At 53.6% G+C, this 26,806-nt stretch overlaps 1 protein-coding gene across 7 annotated transcripts in view; it reads right to left on the bottom strand.

Annotated features, from left to right (window-relative positions):
- Positions 1-1,005: 1,005 nt before the first annotated feature.
- SH3BP4 (SH3 domain binding protein 4) overlaps positions 1,006-26,806 on the bottom strand; it is a 91,854-nt gene continuing 66,053 nt past the window's right edge. For 3 of the 7 annotated variants that reach the window (XM_077155520.1, XM_077155521.1, XM_077155524.1), the window contains exons 2-5: positions 20,491-20,738; positions 13,713-16,072; positions 3,963-4,151; positions 1,006-3,091 (exon numbers count right to left, since the gene is read on the bottom strand). In XM_077155520.1, coding sequence (XP_077011635.1) covers positions 2,867-3,091; positions 3,963-4,151; positions 13,713-16,072; positions 20,491-20,608 — 2,892 coding nt within the window. In that variant the 5' untranslated portion in view covers positions 20,609-20,738 and the 3' untranslated portion in view covers positions 1,006-2,866. The other 4 variants (XM_077155523.1, XM_077155522.1, XM_077155525.1 and 1 more) reach the window with 4 other exon arrangements.

The raw sequence follows: 26,806 nt of genomic DNA, 5'->3' as shown, positions 1-26,806 counted from the left end.
TCTCTACCTCAGTGTCTACCCTGGGAGGCTGGGACCGTGGACTCCTGCTTGTGGCCCCAGTACCTGGAGGACAAGGCCTGGCACAGGGAAACAGCTTAGTTCCTAAACTCTGTATTGGGGAACTGAGATGGCCAATTTCAAGCAAACGCCCAGAAAAAAGGCCAAGACATCAACTTGCTTCCTTTTGGATGCTTGAGACAATACTCTTTTCCATATAGGGGAACTGATTCAAATTAACTGCAAGAAAATATTCAGTCCTCTTTAGTTATGGACTCTGTATTTGCAAATCAGCCTACTCGCGAAAATTTATTTACAACCCTAAAATCAATATGGTGCTTTCATGTGGACATATGCTGAGTGGCCAGAAATCTGAGTTGCTGGATATGCACATTTTGGGCTGAGGTCAAACATGGACCTCTCATACCATAAACCAATGTTTTTTTGTGGTATAGTTAGCGCCATGTTTTCCCCATTTCTGTGCTTTTTGTAAGTGATTTTGCTGTTGAAAATGGACCCCAAATGGAGTGAAGTGCTAGTGTCCTAAGTCCAAGAAGGCTGTGACGTACCTCACAGAGAAAATATGTGCCTTAGATCAGCTTCGTTCAGGCATGAATTATAGTACTGTTGGCTGTGGGTCTGTGTTAGTGCATCAATAACATGTACTAAATAAGGTATCTTTAAACAAAAACAAACATAAAACAACGTTATGCACTGACTGGCTGACAAATATATTATCACCAGAAACCTGGAAAAACATGACCCTCTATCTCCCCTAGAAGCAATGGTTTCAGTTTTCCCTAATTTGGTGCTCAGTGCAACTTTACAGAACAGAACTACCGTGAAGAACGAAAACTGACCAACCTGCTAAATGGACTATTACCCTGTCATTTAGGGGTTATTCTTTAGGGGAGGGAGCACTGTTCTGTGCACAAATACTTACACTAGGCTTTATTTCTGTTTTATTTGAAGTTTGCTTGGGTACAGAAAACACACACACTTCACAGGTTAAAATATCCAAATAAAATTTACTGCAACTTTTGTTAGGATTTAATTTGTGCTACAAGACACGTTGCATAGGAAACTATTTGAAGCCCCTGAGGAAAAATATCCATGGTTTAAGGTGCAACTGGTTTTGTTTCTTCTTTGGGGAAAAGGTGAAAAATGATTTCTGGAAAAAGAAAAGATGGGCGAAGGGCTGAGAAGCAGAATTTAAGGTTATTTCATGTCTGGATTGGGGAATATGTGTCTGGGTTCTTGCAGCAGAAAATATTTTAGTGTTTTTTGCTTGTTTGTTTTGTTTTTCAGCCTGTTGGTCCCCAGTATCTGAATCGGTAGATATAAAACAATGTATGGACCCAATAAGAGATGATACATTGATTATACTTTTTAACAGGTTTCAAGAAATTGGATTTAAAGAATGAGATCTGGGGATCCCAAATGGCCCAGCACCACTACAGACAAATGCAGCCTTCCTGGGGGAAGTCACCCCACTCTATTGATTTGCCAAATATTTCACTAGTTCTGTCTCTCCCTTATGAGATGTCACGACTACAACGCAAAAAGTTCATCAAATAATTTATCTAAAATCCTAAAGGTTCGCTTTATTAATGCATCATACTTTGCCAAGTATGATATTTTAGAAAACGTTCATCCTGCTCAGATAAGTCTTTATACTGTCCCCCCAAATGGTTTTCTCTTATACCATTTATTTCCAAGGATACAAGGGTACCAAGAAGGGAGAAGGGTTAAATTTTAGAAAGAACAGAGTGGAGTTCGGCATGTGGCAGCAGGTCCCCCATGGCGTGCCGTGCATGCGCTAACTGTGCTGGGTGACCCGCAGTATGTACAGGGGGCATGAGAAAGTGTGGCTGCCGTGGTGGTTGTGAGCTCTATGGGAAGAGCTCATCTGCCTTGGGAGGAGGGACATGATAATAAGGCTTGGAGCTGCAGAGGCCACCTCGCTCTCAAACCACTCGGTGGTTTTTGGAATGACTGAGTACACCCAGGCAGAGGCCGAGGTGCTGAGCTGAACACCTCACAAAGATTCGACTCCCAACTGTTTCCTAATCTACCGGCAGAAACAGCTCAACAGCGCCTGATGGCTAATGTCGGCGTTAACTCTGCCCACTAAAGCGCCCTAAAGAGTCACAGGTGTCATGGATTATCACCCACTATGACAGGAGGAACAGGGATGGGGGTGGCAATTAAAATAAGAGGTGGGAGTCGTGCCTAGGGCATCCTCAGAAAGAATGGACATCAGCAATACTGATTTACTGAAAACCAATTTTCCTATTTGATTTACCCTTTTAATGTGTGCAGAGTAAAGAAGATCCAACACGCGAACAATTGCCTTCCTGTCTGAGTGATGAAATGTAAAATGTGGCTGGGGATCAGAAATGCCCTCAATGACCTTTAAATACATATTTACATCTGTAACATAATTTAAAAAGGTCTTTATACAACATAAAAACCTCAAAAGCATCTGCCCTCATCAAGTGGTTTTTTTTTCACATCTATAGTCCATTAAAAAAATTAGATACCACCTTTCTCGTATGTCTCCCCACCCTACACTTAAAAAAAAGTGATTTTAAATGTAAATTTATACTTAACAAATAGAAAGCTATCTGATTGGCAACGACCTGCAGTAGAAAATCCTTCCGGCCTCCCCTGAGGGAGAGCTGAGGGGTGGAGCACTGGGCTGCTGTACTGGCCCTGGGCACACTGGCCCCGGGCGTGGGCCCGGATGGATGGAGCGCCATCTGCTGTCCGCGCAGCCGCTCTGCCGCCCTGCCCAGCTCCGCGGAGCTCGTGTGGACACCCAGTGCAGGCTGGGCGGAGAGGGGCGCCCTCGAGGGAGGCGACTGGTTCAAATCACCAGGTCGTCCTGGTCCACGGAACTGAAGGCGGCCGCCCTCAGCGTGTCCAGGGCGTTGACCAGGATGAGGGTCCCCGTGAGGTGCTTCCAGCGCCTGGTGATGGGGTTTTTCATCTTGTCCAGGCCGATGTGCAGCTCCTGGATGACGTCACGGTAGCTGTCCCCCACCTGGTGGCTCCAGGTCAGTAGGAAGTCATAGGCGGGTTTCCACATGGCCTGCGTGGTGGAGGGGTGGAAAACAAGAGCAGGGAGGGGGAAGAAGAGGTACAGTGAGAGATCGGCTCTATCCATGTCATTCTTTTGAGCCTGAATCAGACACACAAAAAAAACAGACAGAACTAGCTCTGTCCTGGGCCAGCCCCATTTCAGAGAGAGAAAAAGTATCTTGGGCCAGCCGCATTTCAGAGGGAGCAGCTTTGCAGCGAGTGCAGCCTGACCCAACAGGAAGGATTTCTCCTCCTTACAATCCCTTTTCTCTCCGTGCCACTCATTTAGCAATATGCCGTGTTGATAAAGGGCACCCTTCGTGCACTCTTGAGACTTCCTGCTTCCTAGGTCTCAGAGGCCTGACCTTCCAGGACTCCCACCAAAATCACCTCCACAAACAGATCAGAGCACAAAGGTTCTCTGAGCAAGAACCCGGCACAGCAGCTCTGGCCAGAGTCATACCATATGCCAGCTATTCACCCACCACGGACCCTGGGTCGAGAGCCAGGTTGGAACTGATCACAATGGGTTCTGTTTAGGCATTATCAATGTCACTGCAGACAGTTTAACATCAGGAGGTAGCAGGGGGACAGGGTAGCTCAGTGTATGCTGTTCCAACTCCCCATTTCATGGAAGAGAGGACTCGCAATCTGCAAATCTCTGGCTCACAACAAACCATTCCAAGAGGGATGAGGCGTGCTCACGCTGGCTGTGTGCCTCACGACAATGGTATAAGGTAGGAATTTTTGTTACTGCATTTTCCAGGTCATAGGAGCCAAGGGATGGAGAGGTGAAGGAATTAAGAAGCTCAGCGGCAGACCTGTCAGGCGCCAGACAACCCAGCATGCAACAGCGGTGAACATGCATTGGCCGCACTCACCTCACTGTCCACAACCCCGTTCCTGTCCCGGTGTGGCGACTCGTACGCGTCCATCTGCTGCTTGGAGACCTTGGCAAGCTTTTCGGCCAGCTCCCTCCAGCGCTGAGCCACCTCGACCGCTGTGGTCAGGAGCACGAAGTCCTGGAGGAGTCTGACCACCAGCCCCTGGCAGTCCATCTTGAGTAAGGCCTGTGGAGGGGGAGGAGATGGGCGCAGCCTTGTGGTCTCACGTGGACCCCCCACGGAGGACGGCGCAGCGATGGGGGGGCTCCAGCCCCAGGGAGTAGAAGAGTAGTGACGACCTGCAGGGCAGGCGGGGACTCTGGTTGTCCACCCTGTTTTCACATCCACTGGGGAGCGTCAGAAGTGCTGAGGACCCAGCCAATGGGTGTACCCCAAGGGGCAGAAGAGAGTGGACTGGTGGGCTCGGTCTGGGGTCTGGGCCTCAGATGGAGCCCTGGGAGCCTCTGGTTTGGGAGACTGTGAAGGCACCACATGGAGGGCAAGACTCAGAAAATAAGGAGAATAAGAAGAGGGCTAAGGCTGAAACCGGAGTATACCGTCTAGAACTACAACCACCAGATCAGGAAATCCACCCGCGGTGGCTCTTCCCAGGACCGCAGAACAACTGTAAAGACTTTTGAGAACCAATGGGATTGCTCCCTCATCAAAGCTGCAAGAACTTCCCAGCACGTCTTTGTTACCAGGACAAAGGTCCTTTGACCACGGAGGGATACAGACGGGGAGATGCCCCATCACCCCAGAAGGGACAGCACGCCCCACCTGGATAGCTCAAGTGCCAGCTCAGCCACCAACAGGCCTGTGGCCACCTCTGGAATCTCTTCCCCACCTAGAGAAAGGGCCCGGGTGAGACGGGCTTCCATCACACGGGGCCTGCGTGACTCAGGGTGCGGTCAAACTAACATTTCTGGCTTAAAGAAGGAAAACGCAGATCAGCCGGCACACACAGGCCAGCAGGCCATCTCTTTTTTTGCTGCTGGGTGTCACGTAAGTGCACCTGGTATGGTCTGTTACTATAAATGAGGCCAACACCATCAGCAGTGGCAGGGGTGGGAGCAGGTGGCGCTTCAGCAGATCAGAATGACGTCACCCAAGGAGAGTCCGAGAAGGCAGGGTGGGCAGCGAGGCCCACCCCACTCCCCTGTGCACAGAAGGCCCTCCCCTCATGCTCACCCACCAAGCCGCCGGCAGCCCAGCTCACGTTTTGATCCCACCCCTGCAACGAAAGGACTGGCTTCCCCAGGGAAAGTGGGCTTCTGGACCCCCCCACCCCCCGGGATGGCGCTGGAGAGGCTCAGGGCGCTCAGACAAGCCAGAGGATCAGAGCAGAGAGATAGGATCTAGGAGGAGAAACAAGTCACCAGGGTCTGCCGCTCTTTCTGTCCCTCTGTGCTCTGTCCCAGCACTTGATGTCATTTCAGGACACAGGTGAGAAAGAGCACGGGTAGCAAAGGAAGGGAAGGAGGCAGGCTGGCTCCCAAATCCTGCCAAACACAGAGCTCCTACGAGCATTCTCTGCGGTATGTGCAGATGGATGGACATCCTACAGTTATTTTAGACTGTAATATCCACTTGATTTTATTCAGGGCAGAGCCAACAACACAAAGGAACAGTAACTTGGGGGTGATTCTAGATGCATTAGCCAGAATGGGTGACTGAAAATCTCAGTATCCGCAATTTTAAAAGCTTAACTGGATGCTGTCCTGGATCTGAGACATCTGGCAACTGGCTACAAATGTGGTTAGCCAGGAAGGGAGCCTAAGGCCCCAGGGTCCTTCTCTGTTTTGTAAAAAGTAATATTAACTGAGTGCTTCCTTTGAGCCAGGCCTTCTCCTCAGGCCACCCTGCAAAGCAGGTGCTCTGCATGGCCCATTTTACAGATTACGTGAGAGGTCAGAGGCAGGACGGTCCCGAGGCCATGGGCTGCAGGGGTCACACTGCGCACAGTGACGAGGCACAAGCAGACCCAGGGTTCCTGGACCCAGGCTGATGGCCTCAATTCTGTGAGCACCAAAATCACATCAGGAATGGAACCAAACAAATGGAACTGGCCAGGATTATGTGTCATCTGAACTATTTTCACATCCCAGAACATGGGCTGTGTGAACTGAATTTCAATACATTTGAATGAAACACCTTAAAACATTAACTGTTTACCAGACGTGTGCCTTCCAAGGAACAAAGAGTGGGCAGGTATGTGCTTACGTGAGTGGTGATGGGTGTGTGTGTGATTAAGCTGGTAGAATTTCAGATTTTAATTTTTTCGGTGTGTGTTCAGCCCCAGCGTCCAGCTCCCGCTGCGGCTAAGCAGGTTCCCTCCCAGTCTCACCGGGCCACGGCCACGCTTCCTGGTCCGGGAAGGGGGTGGGGGGTGCGCTCTCGGGGCGCCCATGTGGTGCTGAAGCAGCCTGCATGCCGCGTGCCCAGGCCGCGGGCTCCCAGGACGGCCTCGTTTTCCAGGAAAGGGAACACTGTGCCCCAGTGCCGGCTCGCCCGGGGACACGCGGCCCTGACAGGTGCTGGCCGCTCACTCTGGGCCCGAACGGCCCCCTGGAGACAGAAGGGCCTGGACCGGACCAGGCCAAGGTCCCGCTTCCAAAGGCACGTCCACCTGCCGTCCTATCAGGTGGCAGCACCTGCGCAGCTGCCCAGATCAGCCAGGGGCGTAATGCACGCATTTTTTTGAAGGGAAAATTTGGGGTACTCCCCAAGTGTTTGCAATAGAGAATTTCAAGGCAGAGACGTCCAGCTTGGGAAACATTTTTCCCTATAGCTTCCTCTTTACTTTTTGCCACAACACACACACACACACACACCGAGTACACACAATGTACCAGCCAACAACAAGGAAATAAGTGCTAAGTGCAGTGCTTTCTTCCAGCTGGAACTTCACTAACTTGACTGAACTACGTTTTAAGTCAAGGGAGGCCAAACTTTTCCAGCAACGGGCCAGATCGTAAATTTTCTTGGCTTTGTGGGCCATTTAGCCTCGGTTACAACTGCTCGACTCCGTCGCTGTGGCAAAGGCAGCAGACAATACATAAGCAGATGGGCGTGGGCTGTGTGCCAACAGGACGTCATTTACAAAGCAGATGAGCCCTACAAGGCCAATCCATTCCCAGAGACACTCCTAAGAAAAAAAACACACAATGGAGTATAATTTTGGGTCTGGTTGTACAAATGGCAGCCCCAGGGCCCGCGGACAGCTCTCCCTCTGGCTCTCACACCGCCGTGGGTCGTTTCCACCCACATCTCTGGCAGTTCCTTCTCCATCTCCAGCTAACTCCCCTTCTCTTCCCACCATGGGAACGGAGCCAAGGCCCAAGCGTCAGGGTGGCCTCTGGCACTGTGAGCACGCAGGTGAATGAAAGCATTTCGATTCTTAAAAAGCTGGGCTGGTCCCCGCTCTGCCCGCCATCCTCAGCCCCCCAGGCCCCAACACACACACGTCCAGGACCTGGCCACTGCCCAGGTCTGCTCAGGCCATAGCTGAGTCACACCCTCTCTCCTTCCCTCGGGGCTTTCCTAACTCACAGCACACGTAAATGCGGACTTGGGGTTTTTGAACACACTCAGAAAACCCTTTCCAAGCCCCACAAAGTATATCAGAAGGTTATTAAAGGATTTAAATGCCCTAAAAAACACTTTCCAGTTTCTCCCTTTCATAAAATTGAATGAAGACCCTGCTGCTGAAACCCAAGGCAGTGGGGGCCCGTCCCCAGGGGAGGGGCTGGGAGGACCTCGCCCCTTCTGCCTTAGCTCTTCTGTATTGCTAAGGAAAAATCAATTCGGAAAGAAGCGTATCCTGCTTCTACTACAGGAAAAGCGACGAAGATTATTTTCTTCCCGACAAAACCAAAACTCAGGCTGCGCCACGGCAGCTGCACCAACCCCGAGCCTGAGGCCTGGAAGGAACCGCGTGACACGCACACGCGTGAGCACTGGGACCAGTCGTCGGCGCCACAGCCCAGGTCCGAGCCCGGCCCACCAGCTGTGACCCCCAGCCTGCGGCGCGAGCCGGGGGGGCGGCGAGCTGGAGAAGCACATCCTGCCCATAAGAAGCCAGAGGGCCGGTTGCAGAGAACTCGCCCTGCCCGGGTTCCTGGGGCTGCCCTAACAAAGTGCCACGCACCAGGTGGCTTGAAACAGCAGGTATTTATCCTCTCACGGTTCTGAAGTCGGTCTACAAGGACTGGAACCTGAGGGCGAGTCCTTCCTTGTCTCTTCCAGCTTCTGGCACCTGCCGGCAGTTGAAGATCCATCACTCCAGTCCCAGCCTCCGCCTTCACATGACCTCCTCCCGACCCACTTATAAGGACACTAGTCACCCTGGACTAGAGCCCACCTTACCTCAGGGTGAGTTCACCTTAACTTGAACATACCTGCAAAGACCTTATTTTCAAATCAGGTCACATTCTCAGGTACTGGGGTTACGTCAACGCATCTTATTAGAGGACACGAGCCAACTGGTAACATGCCCTCTCTCTCCCTGCTCACGTCCCACAGCATGGAGCTGGCTCTTCTGGAGTCAGATGGAGGAAAATGGCCAAAAGAATCTATGTACAAGCTTGCTTAGGGACATTCTCACCAGGCAACCCATTGATTTAACCGGTAGCTCTTCCCTTAACCTCTGCTAAAAATGAACTGCCCACTCGTTGCTTTATCAAGAGCAGAATCCAAGGGTCATGTGAAAATGAGTCCTCCACTCTGGGAGCGATGCTCCAAGGGAGCGCCCCACCATGGCCTCTGCATCCTCCAGAGCCTGGGGCCGTGGCAGGCAGCAGGGATAAACATGGCCTCACGGTCAGGCAGCCCCAGGCTCACATCCCACCCTGAATCCCCCACATTTCCTCTAAAACATGAACCCTCCCTCCCCAACACCTAGTGAAGAAAGTATGACTTGGCCATGGGACTCCATACCCTTATTCTACGGCCCCCACATCATTCCATATGGCACATGCCTATACTCACCCCGCCTCTGCCATCACAAGGTGCCAGTACACTCCAGTCCACGCACTTCTGCACCCTGGCCCCTGGCCCTTCTGCCCCCTCTGACCTGGCTGCCCGTCCCCAGTGGGTGGGCTCCTGCACGTCCTTCACACCCCAGCCCCCAATGACCTTTAGTTGGTCTCCCTGTGCACAGTTGGACCTCTTCTCTTTGGGGTCCATCATAACTCAACTACGCATGGCTGTGACCATCTGTTCCCTCCAGACAGCACCTAGCTTCGTCCCTAAGCACAGAGCGGGCAGCAGAACTGCCTTCCAATATTTCCTGCCCCTTCTGCTGTCTCCCCACCCCCACATCCCACCTCTAGCCCGGAGATCCCCAGCAGATCACCCAGTGGCCTCTGACACCTGGACCCGAGGCCCCGTCCACCCTGATACCCTCGTCTGGGCCCACTTGGTCTGATGCCGCCATCAGTGCTGGACCTCCATCTTCAGCCAGAGCTAGGCGGGCTGGGACAAAAGGGTCATTCTCCTGACTGCGCTCACAACCGCCGTGGACGAGAAGAAAGCGGCTTTCAGGGAGGCCCCACGGTTATGCAAGGCGCCTCCCGGATCTGTTCTGCTAGGAAAACATGCGCTGGGCAAGGGCAAGAGGGAGCGCAGCCAACGACAAGTACGGCAAGGCCACGGCGCGCACGTCCAGGCTGGACTCGAGCCCAGGCCAAGGCTTGCACCACTCACTCCTTCAGTCATCAAGTATCTCAGCGTCCCTGTGGGCCCCACCCTTCTCATACCCAAGTGGGGTAAGAAGAAGAAACAAGTACACAAGAGATTTCTGACTCAGAAAAGCACAACGAAGATGATAATACAGGACGACGAAGTGCAGGGTGGACCAGGGACACAGGACGTGTTTTCTAGGTTCCCAGGAAAGGCTTCCCTAACGGGATGCCGTGTGAGCTGGGGCAGCGCGCTGAGGGCTGGGGCAGTGCTCCAGGCAGAGGCAACAGCCCCTCAAAGGCCCAAAGCAGGGTGGGCTGTGGATACTCAAGGTACACAGAAAAGCAGAGTGGTTGGTGCACAGGGGGCAGGGACAGGGTCCCCCTGGAGTGGGCTGGGAGGTGGTAGGGGGCTGGGATGGAGCAGACAGACCCAGCAGGCTGGGTATGGGGCCTGGACCTCATTCTCCTGGCAGTGGAAAGAGAACTAAGTTCTTGTTTGATTCCTTTTTCCTTTCTATCTCCCTGCAAATTTACAGCCTGGGATGGTCAGTTTTCTGTACCAACCAGGCTGGGCTACTGTTTCCAGTCCATCTCGCCCACTCCAGGCACCGCTGTGAAGGCAGTTTTGTAAATGTGGCTGATACCTGCAATCAGTTGACTTTAGGTAGAGGAGAGTGCCTTGATAACTGGGGCCTAATTATCCAATCTGTAGAGGACCTTCAGAGCACATGAGGCTACCTGGAGGAGACATTCTGCCTCGAGACTGCGGAATAACTTCCTGCCGGCATTTACAGTGGGCCTGGGCTGACCCTGCAGGTTTCAGACTTGCCAGCCTCAAATCACCTGGACAAATTCCTTAAAAACATTCTTTGCATGGCCAGCCTGTGTGGCATCTGGAATACGGATTTCAGGAGAGTTGCTCCATTCTAGAGCAGATAACAGAAGCTCGTTGTTGGGCGCCATCTAAAGTGCTCACCCTTTATGAGTCACTTAGACAATGGCCCCCAAACAAGGCATCCTTTTAAGTAGAAAGAAAGCAATTCTAAAGTTGGTGTGTGCTGGGGGAAGGGAGGTGGTCTGCTGTGGAGTGGTGGGAGGACGGGGCAGGTTCAACCCACAGCCAAGGCTGTCTTAGGAAACCGACAGTCCAGGGATTTCATGTCCTTAGAAACAGAACATCTGATTTCCAGGGACTCCTCGAGCCCCCCGGGGTAAGTCAGCCTGTGATTTCTGGAAGTCTGACCTTCCCCTCAAATTTGCCTGCTCACCAGGAGATAGAGAAATGCCAACGAGAAGGGGAAAATTGCAAAACCAGTTTCACACGATTACCACAAAATGTAGCCTCACCTCCAGGCAAGATCAAGTTTCATTTCCTTCCCTCGGGGAGCCCTGAAGCTGCAGGTAAGAAAGGGGCTGCAGATTTGCGCGCACGCGCGCACACACAGACGCGCACACACACACACACACACAACCTGGTCCCTCACTCAAACAAGTTTCATTTCCTTCCCTCGGGGAGCCCTGAAGCTGCAGGTAAGAAAGGGGCTGCAAATTACACACACACACACACACACACACACACACACACACACACACACACACACCTGAAGCTGCAGGTAAGAAAGGGGCTGCAAATTACACACACACACACACACACACACACACACACACACACACACCTGGTCCCTCACTCAAACTCACCCTAGGACAGCCTAGGAAAAATTCTTCACAGAGAAAATCCCCCAGGCTGAAAAAAAAAAAAAGGTTGGTAATTAAGACTTCTGGGGGGATGGGTGGGTGGGGAAATGGGTATAAACCCCCTCCTCAATCTTGACTCTCCCGCAGCTGATACAGACCTGCCTGGCTGTTCGGCTTTCCACCTCTGCCTACTCAGGGTGAACCTCCTTTTTCCAGGGGAAACTAAGGAGCAATCCATAGAGTGCACGCTCTGAGGAAGCAGGGACTTTCCTAATGGATGGGGAACCTGAGTTTGAGCTCTCGGGAGAGGGGCGCCCAGCCCAGCGCCCACGGGGCTCAAGCCGGGAAGGCGGAGAGGAGAGGCCGAGCAGGCCAGGGTTGGGGGGTTGGGGGACGGGTGGGGGGGAAGAGGTGGTGCGGGGAGTGGAGTGTCTGCGGCACCAGCTCACGGGACGCGCCTTCGCAGGGGGCAGTGGAGGTGCCCTCTGAACGGTGAGTGGGCAGCGAGCAGACAGATGGACAGGGGTCATGACTGGGGCGGAAGAACACGGAGGGCCAGGGGAGGGGCTGCTGCTGCCTCTGGCCACTCATCTTGCTCCCGGCTATGACAATGTGGCTTCTTTCCCACAGAAGCTGCAGTCCCCGAGGCCTCCAGTGACCTCCTGCCCAAGGCTGCCCATCTAATGGCCGCTGCCATTCGCTATTTCCTGCCCCTGGGCCATCTAAGGGGCTCTTACTCCGCTTTGAGCTTCTGGTACTTTCTATCATCTGTCAAGGGGTCTCTGGGCTTGCCCTGCTCCCCGCCGGGGCTGCGATGCACAGTCCCTACCGGTGCGTTGCCACAGCGGACTGTGTCCCTCTGTCCACCTGGCCCAGAGCGGGCAGCCGAGGTGTTGGTGGAATGTACAAACCTGAGCTGCACCCCTGTGTCAGCACCAGAACCTCCAACCCTTGGACACACACCTGCTCATCTGCTCAAGCCGTGCGCAGAAAAGAGCCAGAGCAGGCCGGGGACTGCTGCCCCCGAAGGGGCCCACCTGCATGGCTGGCCCTGGGAACCCGGTTTTCAGGACAGTCCCCACCACTCTAGAACAGACAAGAGCAGCTCGCTGGGCTGAAATGGCTGGCACCATATGGTTCATACTGAAGAAATGCTTTCCTCCTGGGATTCGAGAATTTGGTATACGCTAAGCACAGGGTGTCCATGTGACACCAAAAATCCTGGGCACTGAGTCTCTAATAAGCCCCGATTAGACAACACTTCTCGCAGGCGGATGTAATTTGATGCTGGGGGAATGAAGGGGTGCTGGGGAGGATGCTGTAAACCTGTGCCCAGTTTCCTCTGGACCTCAGCCAGGCGCCTTTGGCTGTAATAAATCAGTGCTGTGAGTACACTATATGCTGAGTCCCAAGAGTCCTTGGAGCACAACAACCCAGCTGGAGGTACACAATGCACTTCTAGAAAATGGCAGTGGTTGGCTGGAAGAAGGGGAGCAGGATAGGAAGAAGCAGGCGAGGTGGTGGAACAAGAAAGAAGCATACACGACAAAGTCACAAACTTTTCCCTTAGGAGCAAAACTAGTGACGTCTGCTTCTGTCACAGAAGGAAGTCGATAGAGAATGCCTGAAACAGAGTATCCATGCTGCCAAGAAAAAGATTTTATAAGCTTCTCCAAGCAGCAGCCAACAACCAAGAGAATGAAGGTGCCTGTGGGGCGTGGCATGGGGCAGGGCCCTGGGCTGTCACCCCTTCCTCACTGGCCTTGGGCCAGAGTTTGTACAGTGGGGCGACACCTACTTCCCCCTTTTAATTCTTAAAACTATAATTGTTGCACAATTCACAGTTGTGTTGGCAAGTGAAAGGCTGTCCCCCCACCCCCACCCTGAACTCAAAGAAACAAAAGAAGGGGGAAGAGGAGCTAACAGCACAAAGAGAGGTTGGAAATCTCAGGTAAGAAAGTATCACAAAGTTGTAGAGTGGGGCAGTGGTTCTTTAATTGGAGCCACGGACCCAACTGGGAATCTGATGAAGTTCTGGACCTTCTCCCAAGGACATGGACCCAGGTGGTTGGAGAAGACCCCACCCCTTCCACTCCTTCCCCCGCCAGCCATTTCTGGCCCTTGGAGGAGCACAAGTTCAGTGGGAAGAGAGTGATCTTCTTCCCAGGGGTTCTCCAGTTGTTTGGGGGTCCTCTGAGAATTGCCCGGAAGGTCTCGATCTCCATGTGCATGCATAGGACACCATGCACAAAGGATGCTCTGGAGATAAGCCACGGGCGGCGTGCTGTCGACGCTTTAAACCACAGCCCATGTGCGCGTGAACCAGGGCCCCTCCCTTCGTAAGCCCACACCCCAGCCAAGCACCTACCATCATGAGCTCCTTCTGGAAGGACTTCCTGTCTTTGTTCTCCACGTTGTTACAATCCTCCTTCAACTTCTCCAGAACCGACGCCACCCGCTCGGGCTCACTATCCAATTCTGCCCGGCAAAAGAAGGTGAGTGGCAGATTGGTGTAGCCCAGGGCGTCCGCGAAGACGCGCCAGCTGCTGATGTTCTCCATGAGCAGGGTCCTCACGGAGGCGTAGATGTAGGTGAGGAACTTGCAGGGTCTCAGGATCTGCTCCAGCAGCACCGCGGTGCTCAGTTCCGGTCCAGAGAAAAAGCTCGGCCTGACCTTGCCGACCACCAGCACATTCTTGGTGTGCACAAGGCCAACCTTGCCCTGGTAGTAGCCGACGTACCACTCCTTGGTCCAGAGCTGCCCCTTCAGCCGGACCTTCTCCTCGCTGAGCAGGGCCACCACATCACCCTTCTTGTACTCCAGCAGGTAGTGGTTCTTGCTCTGCCTCACCACGGTCTTCAGCAGCTTGCCGAACTTGAGGCTGGACACGGGGCGGTCCTGAAATGTTGGGTACTTGGTGCTGGCGGCAAATGGGGACAGAATTATCTTCCCCACTTCGTTCTTCTTGAGAAACCTTCTCTGCCCGGACGGTTTGACGGCGCTCTTGGGTGGCGGCTGCGGAGTCTGGACGCAGAACTGGGTCAGGATGGCCTCCTGGTCGTCTTTCACCTGGACCCTCAGGGTGAAGTCGGAGAGCTCGTTGGGGTTGTGGGAGGTGATGGGGAATATGAGGCGGCTCACCTTGCCCAGCCTCATCTGGAAGCCTCTCACCACCTTGGCTTGCTCACTGGCTCTGACTTCGTAATTGGTCATGTTGGAAAACATGCAGATCTTGAGATCCTGGGGCCTGGACAAAACGAACTGGTGCTTACCCCAAAGCTGCAGTGCCACAGGGGCAGGGCTGGAGGCCTGGCGGGTGACCTCGCTGACCAGCAGGGTCTTTGGGGCACAGTCATGCCCAAAAAGGGTCACCACAGTCTTGAAAGATGGGTGAATGTGTTTGGGACCATAGAGACCCACCGTGACTTTTTTGTTGATAAAGTCCCACACGGTGGAAGGGTAGAGAATATTTGGGCCATGGGCGACGATTGCCAGGTACATGCAGGGTTCTAGGTTCTCCAGCTGTACCTGGACCGTGTCCCCATAGCTGTAGGTAAGAGGGATGGAGACATACGGCCCTTCCTTTGAGTCGCTCCTCAGGCACTGGAGGCCCACTGTGCTTTTGCTAAAAATGTCATTTTTCACCTCGGCCGAAACCTTCATCTCCAGCATGAGGGAAGTCTTCACTTCCAGGTTGCTTAGCTTTATTTCCAGCACAGGGCTGACGGTGCTGGATTTGTCACTGTTGAGCTCCAACGAGGGGTCCAGCAGAGCTTTCATGGAGATCTGCTGCGTTTCCCCAGGGGCGACATGACCTTCTGGCACATGGATGCTGATGTTGGTATCGGGAAGCTGTACGGAGCCCCCGGAACTATCCAGCTTGCACACGATGTTAGTTTCCACAGCTTGGGTCTGGCCCCAACCAGGGCTCTGGCCAAGGAGGTCCAAGTCATGGCAAGACCGGGCCAGCTTCCGGTGGTTCAGCCAAGCAGTTCGAAAATCCTCCCGGCTCTGAAACTGCTCGGGGACTGGAGATTTCAACCCAGTGAAAAAACCCGAGGACGCGGGAACATCAGACTTGGCTTGGAGAACGGAGAGTTCTGACAAACTGTAGGAGCGTTTGCTTCTAAAGAAGGGGTTGTCTCGCTTGGTTGGCTGTTCTGCGTTGAGCCGATGGGTGGTTGGAAGCTCATCAAAGATGTTGCCTGTGCTATTGGTAGTTGCCGAGCTGGATTCAGTGAACGAGGATGTGCCAGCATCAAACAGCAGCAAATCCACAGTACTTTTGGGATTCAGCTCATCCAGGCTGGGCATCGCTGGCATGTTCCCATTCAGAAATGGGTTCGTTTGGGTCCCATTCCAGAAAGGGTTGTTACTATATGTTTTGCTCAATCCCTTCTTTTCTTCTGTCCATCCTCCAAGCAAATCTAACTCCTTGGCTACTTCATCCGGGCTGTCTGGAAGATTGTCAATCATGCCACTGTCACTTAACGTTGAGTTTCGGTAGTTCAAGGGCTGCACGTAGGAGGAGGGAATGTAGCCCATCTCCATGGTGTTGTGTGCATACCACCACTCACCACCTGATGCATCTAGGACGTAGAGATGGTCACCCTTGGAGAACTTAAGGGTGGTAAAGTTAGTCGGGCAATAGTCCTTGATTGCGATCACTTCTTTTGCATTTCCAAAAGGTGTGGGATTGTCCACAAGCAAGGCACTGGGAGAAGGCACTGTGCAAAACACAGAGAAACAGACGGTAAGACCAGGCTCAGCTGGGCTACAGAACATCTTCCAAGACCAGGGGAAAAGGGATTGAAGAAGCAAATACCCAAGACAAGGACAACAGCTTGGGCACCTAACTGGTTCTTCTCCAACAGGAACAGCCCAGTGTGAAGTCTGGCGTGTCATCTGCTGGCCAGTGAGCTGATTGATGATGGAGCTACTGGTATACCACACTCCACCACTTTCTGACCCATCCAGCTAAGACAGGCTGGAAAGGCCATGAAGAGAATCCCCAAACCATCCCCAGTGGAAACAACACAGTGCAGTACTTCAAAACGCTTCAGCTGGACCCAACTTTTTGTCATCTAGCTAACTCCTTACGGGGTTGATGGCCTCCTAAGTTGATAGAGAACTGACTGATTTACTCAGAAAACACAGAGACCTTCTGCATTCAGCGGGCCATGTAGTTATGTTCTGGAAACAGAGGTTCAAGAAATCCCTCTGTGATGTTTGTGAGCTGATTCCACATTTTCCACCTTCAACCCGAAATACCCACATAAAGGCTTAGGGTTAGGGTTAGGGCGCCTCCCTTGACAACCAGGCCTGTTTCTTAAACTTCTCACCAAAACGTTTATAGAGATGAAATAAGATTTTTTGAGGTCAGTCTCTTTCAACCTCTACTTTGATCACTCAAAATAGAAACGTGGAAATAGATCTTCTCACAGGCCTTGAAAATCAAAGGCTATATTTATGGTCATAGTTTGCATTATTTTGAACAATTATTTAAGTCATCTGAAAGATTCTACCACTTGAAAAGTGGGCCTCGCTGTATGATTTTTCTGTAAGCCTACGGCTTATCTAATTAAAAAAAAAGAAAAGATTCCCGGAGCCTGCCCATGAAAAAAAAAAAGCGAACCAAGTTAATCACGGATATCTGGCACGAAACTGTGTGTTACCAGGGCAGAGAGCAATTCCAACAGCAAAAAAATAAAGTCACTGAACAAGCGGTGTCATTTGAAATCTAATGAATACAAGTAGATATCTTAAGTCTTTTCTCTGCCTCCCACGCATGGGAAAGTATATTCAGAGGGTGAAGCAAGTTCTTCCTGATGGAAATAAGCGCCATTACTTCCTAGGGCCTCACACCTACTATGTCCTGTCTCTCAGTTCGCTCATATTTTGTGCTTCTTGTAACAAACTACTGAGCCAAAGAAAACTTTTTCCAGCTGCCTGCCCAAAGGAGAAAAGGAAAGACAGTATTTCTAGATGAACTCTACTTTTATACTTTATAGTGTATAGGTTTTTGTGTATAGTGTACTTTATAGTGTATGGTGTAAAGGTATATAAATCATAACCTTTATAAGTTATGATTAAGTCAGCTGGGATCCAATTCCATCAAAGTGGCCCTCCAAAAACATACCTGCTGAGTTCCCTTCCCTGTGAAAGGAAATGATGAAGATTAAACTGCATTTCTTCGACAAAGCCTTAGGAAACAAAGTAGGCAGTGTCCATTTATTTGCCTTGACGACCTTAGAGGTCATCACCCATGACCCTCCTGTGAAAATTCCAGGGATCCTCCATGCCACACCTCCATGGGGTGTGGCAGAGAAACAAGCTGAGTGACCTCCAGGGTCCGTGATTCCTCATGGACATGATGAAGAAAAAAGAAAGGTCTTTGCTCGAGGGCTATCCATGGTGAGGAGTAAGTGAAACTACATCGGTAAAGTGCTTGGCTAGTGATGTTCAGCCCAACAGAAGGTGTCACCCAATGTATATTAAACTTGGCATCTCCAACCCCCTTCCTAAGTTTATTTTTCTCCTTAGCACTTGGCACCAAAAAATGCATTGTGTGCTTTACATTTTTCAGGGGAGGGCTCCATCTGGATGTAAGCTCCAGTAGAACTGGTTTTGCTCACTACTGTATACCTGGGAAACAAAGGCTGGAACACAGTAGGCGCCCAAGTAAGTGCTCCTGGAGTGAATGGTCATCTTGGCTGCTAATAATACCCAGGGAGGTGCATGGCTGGCTACTGGATCGAAGTGTCGGCCAAAGGCAAAGCTGCAATCCCCCTGCCATACGATCACACAAAGACAAGTCACTGTGCACTCAAGGGACGGGAGTAAATTCGAACAAGAAAGTAAAAGAAACAGTGTAAAGCGAAAGGTTGGGAAGAGAGGAGGCGAGTCAGGCTGGAATAACAGACAATGAGCGCTCACTTCTCCCTCCTGGGTTGGCCAATACTGGTCCCAATGGGATAAACCATCTTTTGCTTCCTTGACACAGTTCTGAAAATGCCATATAAAAACGAAAGCCAAACGAAGATTAAAGAAAGCTGGCTGGCCATTAAAATCTTGTTAGAATCACTCAAGGCTATATTCTCCTTATGTTTCTCCCAGAACAATTCCCTTACAGTGAAATTTTTAAAATTAAGAAACCAAAGCAACTGAGCATGCTTTATACACAGCCTGAGAAAGTGTCTCGATGCCAATTATCACTTTAGTTCCATCAGAATGAAGAATAAAAATGGCTTTAGTGAAAACCCCAAGCACTCTCCTCCAGAACGGGGGAGGTGACATAGCTCATCCGAGGGGCAGGTTTCTCCTGGGAAACAGAGCTCCTTCTATCAGGAGCGCCGGGCACCGTGGCATGGAGGGCGGAGGACATTCACTCCCTTCCCAGTATGGCCACGGGGGCACCAGGGAGTGCTTCTGTCTGATCAGATGCCAGAAAATCCCTCTTCAATTCCATCTTAATGAATTCCCAGGAGCGCTGCCCTCATTCGGAGCTACCTTGATTTTAACACCAAAAATCCTCCTTGCGTGTCAGGAAGTTCAGGGCACTGACTAAACATTTCCCATCCTTCCATATTCTTAGGCACGCAATGCTTGCAGTAAAGTAACTGGGGGCAGGCTATTTTGGCTGGAATAAATTCCCAACTCGAAGCGCTCTCCCCCATTCGAGCTTTGAACGAGGCTTCCTGGGCCAGACGCCAGGTCTCTGGCTCCTTGGCCCCTTGACCTACCCAGGACCAGATTTCCCCAACACCCTCCTCCACCAGCCGACCTGTGCCTGTTCACCATCAAGGGCTGTCTTGTTTGTTTTCCATCCCCAGTGCAGTTGCCTTTTACAAATAACAGCCAATGCATTTTCCCCAGATTGCTTTAATTTTAAAGAATTCAGCACTCTTCCCCTGCTTCAAGGTGCTGGCCTAACTATGCCAATTTATGCCCACATTTTTGCAGCTCTAACCCCGATTCGTTGGGCTACAAAGAAAACAATTACGCATCACCAAAACAACTGCAGCCAGCGTACTAATAAACCCTCATGGGTCCCCTTGCTGATATTTTCTTTTGTAGAACATTTAAAGGAAGGCTCAGGGCTGCAAGCACAAGGAAACGACAGGAAGAGGAAGAAGTTAAGGAGAAAGTGGGAAGGGAGAAGCTAATCAGTTAGAAAGAGAAAAACACAGTGGGCGTAATTTTTAGGACACCAGTATGGAAGGCCACAATCTTATCTGGGGGACAGAAGTTCAGCTCAAAAAACATTTACTTGGAGCTTAAGCTATGACAGGGCTGAGGACTCAAGGTTGAAGATAAAGCACCCCCAGCTCAGCCTGCTCTATGCAGGGCAGTGGGTAAGTGCTACGAGAAAGCTGAGGATGCTGAGGACAAAACACTAAGGCATGCAGGAGAGGCTGTGCCTGGCCTGGAGAGACCAGGTAAGACTTTCTGGAAGAAAATGATGCCATGGCTCTTCCTCGGTGTCCCAATGACAGGTTGATTTTATGGGACATTTGGAGAAGCCTAGAGCCTCTGGGTGATTAAATCCCGGACTCACCTTCTAGAAGAGGGCTTGGCCCACGATGCCCGGCCGCCTGGTCTGGTGAATAAGGTTTTACTGGGACACAGCACGAACACTTGTTCACCCATTTCCACAGATGCTCGGAACTACTGTGGAGCTGAGTCGCTGTGACAGAGACCGGCTCACAGAGCTTAAAATATTTATTCTCTGGCCCTTTCAAGAAAGAGTTGCTGACCTCTGCCTTAGACCTCTGTTTATTCTCCATTTTCCCTCTAACAGTTCTCAAGATTTGATGTATTTACTTCACTCTCCTTTTCTGTAGATTTTTCTACCACCAAACTCCATCCCTTTTACCAAAACGGATGAAAAGAGAAAAACATATTCCTTATGAAGACGGGGTTTCAATACCTGGGGAACATTCATAACTTTCTGACGCTCCCAAAAAACAAAACAAGTGGAGACTGTTCCAGGGCTTAATTTATAACGGGACAAAGTTGGAGAACTACAATTTAATTATCTGAAGGCTAAACTGGCAGCCTTTATACAGGCAAGTTTTGGGGACGTAATGCGCTTGTGAATCCCCATCTCTTCCCTCTGCCGAAGTCCAGTTCACCAGCGGCTCACCTTTGACATCATTAAAGCTCGTCTCTGAAAACCCTTCGCTCAGGTCAATCAGAGTCCCCTCTGACCTGCACCGGGGGAGGCCACTGGAGTTGGCAGCTCGGATCCGCTGAGCTGCCATCCTGACCCCTCTTCCAGACCAAGCTGCTAAGGGCTCATGTTTCTTCCTCCAGTTATTCCAGCGATTGCAGCAGTTTCTGTCTCAAGCAACCAAGGCTCCCTGTGGTGTCCACTCTGCAATGTCCTTCCACCTGAAGGGGGGAGGGGGGAGAGAAAGCATTTCCTTTGAGCAAGTGACACATGCGTTAAATAGAAATGTGATGGGAAGTGGGAATTCTTTTCTCCAGAAGATATTACAATAAAGATAGACCTAGACCCATTCCATTCTTCCTGGCTCAAGAAAGCAGAGCAAGGAGAAGTCTGCTCACAACCCTCTGTGCCCATTTCATCGGCTCCCTTGGCACAGACAACCCGAGCAGCATCCTGGCGTCTTGTGTCCACTCTTCCTGGGGCACAGCGGGGTTTGTCAGATGGGTCCCAGCACCTGGCAGGCCCATTCACTGCTGTCAAAGAGAGGGACAAAATGGGATCTGTGCAACCCCCACTGCTGGCTCCAGGGTTCAGGAAAAGAGAAAAAGCCTCCCTTGGCCCAGGTAATAGCCGTTCTCACTGGAGGAACGGTCCCTGCCGGGCCAGGGCCCCAGGGGTCGGTTAGCAGAGGGCATGTCCACTGCCCTCAGTGGTGGGCTCTGAGGGTCAGGAGAGCAGATATGCCCCCTGCCCATGCATTCACTATGGACTTAATAATAATAATAAACAAAATAGAGAAGAGGCCATTTCAGTAGGTGAGGCACGTCCAGTGTAACTTATGCAGATGAAACTGTGGCACATTAGCTGACCACTGTGACCTCACCAGGACAGCGGAGACCACTGCTGTGGCAAAGCATAGGAGTCCCTCCTGGGGGTGGGGTGGGGGCATAGGCCTTGGGCATTTTAGGGGTTTGGGAGATGAACGAGGAGGCTGGCTTTAAGCAGACCCTTCACTGCGGGGTGTGGCCAGGAAAGGACGCGTGGAGGGCTGGCTACAGGGCAGTGGGTGCCACGCACGGGTCCACAGGAACACGCTGTCCCCTCCAAAGCAGGCTGCACTGGCCCCACCGCTCAGCGCCGGGCGCACCTGAGGGCAGCGAGTTCACCCCAGAACTACCGGGTCCACAGCCGTCGGTCTGTGCTCCTGCACGCCCCTGCTCGCCAGCCCAGGACTCCTGGCAATGGGCTTCTCCTCCTAAGGGGAACTCTGGGCAAGGGAGAAGGGGGCGGATGGGGAGATACTGCCACCTGCCCTGGGACGTCTGGGGCCACCACGAGGGTGGAAGAGGCGAGGAAGACTCCTGTGCAGAGTTTGGGGGGCTCAGGGGGCTCAGGGGTTGGTCGGGTCCCTGTGGCCTCCAGCCCTGGTGCTGACACCTTGCTGTCACTTAGCGCCAGGCAGCTCGTGGGCTGTTCTGAGACAACCGAGACACCCGCCTGTGCAGTTACAGCGTAGAGACCTTCCTTCCCTAACCCCGCACCCCGCACGCCTCCTCCGCGGAACACTGCACTTTGGGGGGCCACTCGCCTCCACAGAGGCTGGCCCAGGCACCAGGCTGGGAGGGGTGCCAGCTATCTCCGTCCCCGAGTTCAGGCATGTTTGCCCACTTCTGCTCCCCACCCCACACTCCCCCTCCGGCAGGGCCCTCGTGCGGCCTGAGGCTTTGGTGGCCCTTACCCCACCCCACCGGGACCGAAGCTCCCTGGCCGCACAGAGCTGTGTGCAGGGCTGGCCGCAGAGGTCCAGCAGCCACCCAGACTTTCCAGAAACTGCTCTGCATGGACCAGGAGCCCCCAGGCCAGGGGACCCTGTGGGTGGGCCCTGCTGGGCACAGACTGCCCCGGCGGAACCAACGCCAGCCCCGGCGGCCACAGCCTTCAGCAGGAACAAGGACATACGCTGAAATACAGAGAGATGGCACAAAACTCCTTTTGACCCAAAAGACTAAGTTTAGTTTACTGGAGAGAATCAACATGGAAAGTGTTTGTGTGTGTGGCTGGGGGACTGGGGGTTGGATAATTCTGAGCCCGAAGCATCCTAGGGCTGTCATAACAAAGCACCGAAACACCAGGGCTCTGGCTCTCCCACTGCCGGAGGCCGGAGCCGGAGACCTGCAGCCGCTGCAACCTCAGCAGCAGTCTGGAGATGGCCTGCCCGTGGCGCAGGGCTCCGTCACGGGGCGCTCTCCCCCCACCCCGGGGTCCTTCTCCTGACTGTGCCCCAACTTCCCCTTGCAAGGACAAGGGCCACACTGGATTAGGCCGTACCCTAACCCAGCTGGCCTCACCTTAGCTAGTGACATCTTCCCAGGTGCTATTTCCAATCGGAATCACAGTCACGGGACTGGGGTTTTTATTGGGGAGGAGGGGGAGCAATTCAATCCATGACAAGCCCACTGTCTGTTTGCCGGGTGGGCTCTAAATCTGACCTATAGGCTGACGGAGCAGAAGCATTTGGGGACATCGAGTCACAAGGCCACAGCTCAATTCCAAGCTGCCAGCTGGGAGGCTGGGGACCCGGCGGGCTCCCACGTGGGCAGAGGCCCCCACCAACACACTCCTCAATCTGGGAGTCCCTGCGGCCCAGGCATGCCCCAGCCCAGGTGGCCGCGGGAAGAAGCACCCCAGGAATTCTTCAAGGAGACCCCACTCTGACCTGGCGAGGAGGGGCTCCGTGATAAAGGGGACCTTCCTCGTGCCTCCTCTGAAAGCCTTTTGGCTGATGTGTCGCTAAAGGGGGGAGTCCACAAAATAGCCAAAGGGGGCACACAAGGGGGACACGGCTGCACAGCCTCACGGCACCCCCTGTTCTGGGACCCGGGTGTGGCGCTGTGCCCTGGGCCGTGCTAGCCAGGGTAGGGGGTGGACAGGCCTGGCCGTGGTTCTGCTCCTGAGGACCCTGAGTCCTGGCAGAGGCTGGGGAGCTGCCCAGGTGACGTGGCAGCGAGTGCCACTGCCAGGAAGAGCCTGGCAGACAGAGCACATGGGCACAACCCGCACGGAGGCCCAAAAAACTCAGTGGGTACCAGGGAGAAACAGGGTACAGCATGGCCAGGACGGGGATGGGCAGTCCCCGGGGTCCCCGCAAGCCACAGCAGGTCTCCACTCAGGAAGGATAACTTTGGCTGCAGATAAGATAAACTGGAAGGTGTGCTGCCATTTTCCTTGAAAACCACTGACATGGTTTAGGAGAGACACTGAGGAGCAGGGTTGGGCTGGCAGCAGAGAGACCACCCGAGGGCCTCCTCACGCCCTGGGCAGCCCCCACGTCTGGAGGTGTGGAGGGCCCAGATGGGGCTGGTTTTACCCGGGGCCGGGGAGGAGCCAACAGCAAGCTTTGCTTTGCTAAGTGGGGCACCCGGAGGACACCCTGATAAGCAGCTGGAAGAAAAGTCGGGGTCTCTTCCGGGTGATGGGCAGGAGATGAGCTTTTCAGGGCCCAGATTCCTGCAAGTCCCCAGAGCTGCCGCGAGACGAAGAGCCCAGGGTGGCAGTGGCCTGGGGTGGGGGGGCAGGCAGAGGAGGAGAGGGCAGCCCGCCCCAAGGCCCAAGTTGGCCAGGCCCCACTCCTGGCCTCTCCCCTGCCTGGTGCCCTCAGGGTGAGGGCAAAGCTGTGTCCTGCACTTCTCCCCCCACCGTCTGCACAGAGGCCATCTGCACCCGGCACTGCTGCCCCCGCACCACCCCACCGGGAGGCCAGCTCTGTGCCTCCGCCTCCTCCTCCTCCCTGAGTACCTTCCTCCCCACCTACAAGAGAAGCCCCTTCCCTATAAAAGAGCCCCCTGGGCTCAGTCTCAAAGCCCCTCTCATGGCTCCCCCAGGTACCTCACCTCCTTGCGGCCTCTGAGCTCTGACCTCCAAATCACCCTCCAGCTCGGACCAGACCTGGGCTTCCCGGACCCCCTCTCTCCGCGTGGACACCCCCTCTCGTCGCCTCTCACCCCCCCCGCCCCTCCCCCCAGCCCTTCGCCCCTTGCACAGTCCCAGAGGCGCTCAGGCTCTTCCCACCAACTCCTCACGCAGGCCCCGAGTTTCCTCACAGCAGTCTTGGGGGTCCCGTAGCCCCTCAGCCTCACACCTCTGGGGCTTGCCCCCCACTTTGAACAAGCAAAGTTCAAATCGCTCAGCCTGACACACGCAGGCCTCCGTGTCTTGGTTTTCACTCATCTTTCCAGGTCCACTGCCCACCACGACCCCCAAAGCAGCGCATGCCGTCCTGCCTTCCCCACGGCCCTCGCCTCCGGGACGCCCAGGTCTCCCCTCCCGCCTCCCACGCATCACGGTCCTCCCTGGAGAGTGACCCGCGACAGTCTGTGGAGCCAGGACCCCGGGGCCTCGGATCCAGGCCGCCCGAGCTCAGGTCCCCGCCTTTACACACTCCTTGCTCTGCTGCCAAGGAGCGCTGGGGTCAGAGGGCATGAAGCGCCAATCTGCCTTGTAACCGGGTCACAAAGGTCCACGGGACTGTTGCCCCTACTTGCGTATACGCCAGAAAATGTGCGCAATGAAATGCTGCAAAATACAGGAAGGGAAGGTTAGGGCACGAACGCTGGTCACCCGCCTCCCTGGATATGCGTCAGCACTGTGTGTGTGTGTGTGTGTGTGCAGGGGTGAGCACGTGTGCACGAGTCTCCTCCCTACCAAGAAACAAGAAAACCTTAAGGAGCCACAAACTCAGACCCAGGCCTGGGAGCCCCTCGCTTGCCTGGGCCACGCAGTCACCTTCCTCCCGGGGGGCGGATCGCAGTCGTGGGGACACGAGAGACGAGCAAAGAGTACCAGGGAGTTTCGTTGGCAGTTTCGAGGGAAGCAGAACTGTGCAATACTTCAAAGTCATCAAGTTAGAACAAGCCTTAAACTTCAGGTCTCTAAAATAATCTCCTTTGGAAGAACCAGTACTGAGCTGTCCCTTCTTCCACCCCCGAGTTAGGGGTGGGAGGCTGGGGTGAAGGGGTGGGTGCCCCTTCTTTAACAGGCAGATGTCACTTGCAGATGAATGCAACACCCTTGCACAGAAAACAGGGACGGACCCTAGGAGGTGCCCACTGCGGCTCTGAAGTAACGGAGATGAGACAACGAAGCAGTGATAACTTGCTAGGAATCCTGCCCTAGAGGGGATGAATTCAGGGGTCCCCGCAAACGCTGACGGAGCACCTTATGTCCAAGCGCTCTGCTCACCATTCCCAGGACAGGGGACCTCCTTCCACAGCTGGGAACATTGGGGCATGGAGAGGTCAGGAGCCAGGATCATGAGGTCTGAGCCCCAGGAGCTCTGTGCTGTCACCGGTGAACTTCATTAAGTGAATGAGTGAACTTCATTAACTAGCTCATTCATTTGTCCCATCATTCACCCAACAAGCACTTATCAAGGGCCTGCCTGTGCCCACCTGTGCCCGCCTGCGCCCTTGTTCGCGGGGCTCAGCATACGACGGGGAGTGCAGCAGACACACCTACAGCCCACTCTGAAGCGGCCTCACTCACCCCCCAGCACAGGGCTGCAGCCCAGGACTGAATCCAGAAGGCTCAGCCAGGGCAGGAGGGACCCACGCCAAGTCACGGTTCTCAGGAAACAGCGGGCAGGGGTCCGAGCATGAGCCAGCTTCTACATGTCCTTGAGCCCCTGTCAGCAGCCCCCAGCTGCCCGGGCCCCGGCGCCGCTGCCCTCTGCCTCCCTCCTACTTCCCTGGCCTTCATCCACCCTCCTCATCTCCCAGCCTCTAAATGCTGGAATGCTCCAGAGCTCTGGGCTGCACCATCTCTTCTCTTCTTGACCAGGCTCAGGACTGAGCCCACCTCCCCTCTGGACCGCAGGCTCAGACCCCTCACGGCCCACCTTAGTGCCCGATGGGCACCCCCAACCCCCCAGGTCCACGCACCCCCCTCCCCTGGTCTTCAGCATTTGGGAAATGGCGACTTCACACAACCAGCCGAAAAACCTCCTCGGGCAAACCCCCGTTCCCAGCGGCTCAACCTTCAGACATGTCCCCCATGCGACCTCTTCCTGGCACCCCACTCTACCATCAGCTCGCAACTCAATTACGGCCATCGGCTCCTCCCAGGTCTGCCTGCCTCCAACTTCACCCTCCCGCCATCCACCCCTCAGTTAGCTGCCAGATCGTTTTAAAAAGTCAGATGCCATCAGGACTTTGTTCAAAACTCAAAAGTTCTGAGCTCCCAAGGCCCTCCTTACATGCCCTGCTTCCCCTTGGTGGCGTTTCCTGAGGTTCTC

Source organism: Tamandua tetradactyla, chromosome 3, assembly GCF_023851605.1.
Source record: "Tamandua tetradactyla isolate mTamTet1 chromosome 3, mTamTet1.pri, whole genome shotgun sequence".
Classification (NCBI taxonomy): domain Eukaryota; kingdom Metazoa; phylum Chordata; class Mammalia; order Pilosa; family Myrmecophagidae; genus Tamandua; species Tamandua tetradactyla.
This window is presented reverse-complemented; position numbering and strand designations above follow the sequence as displayed.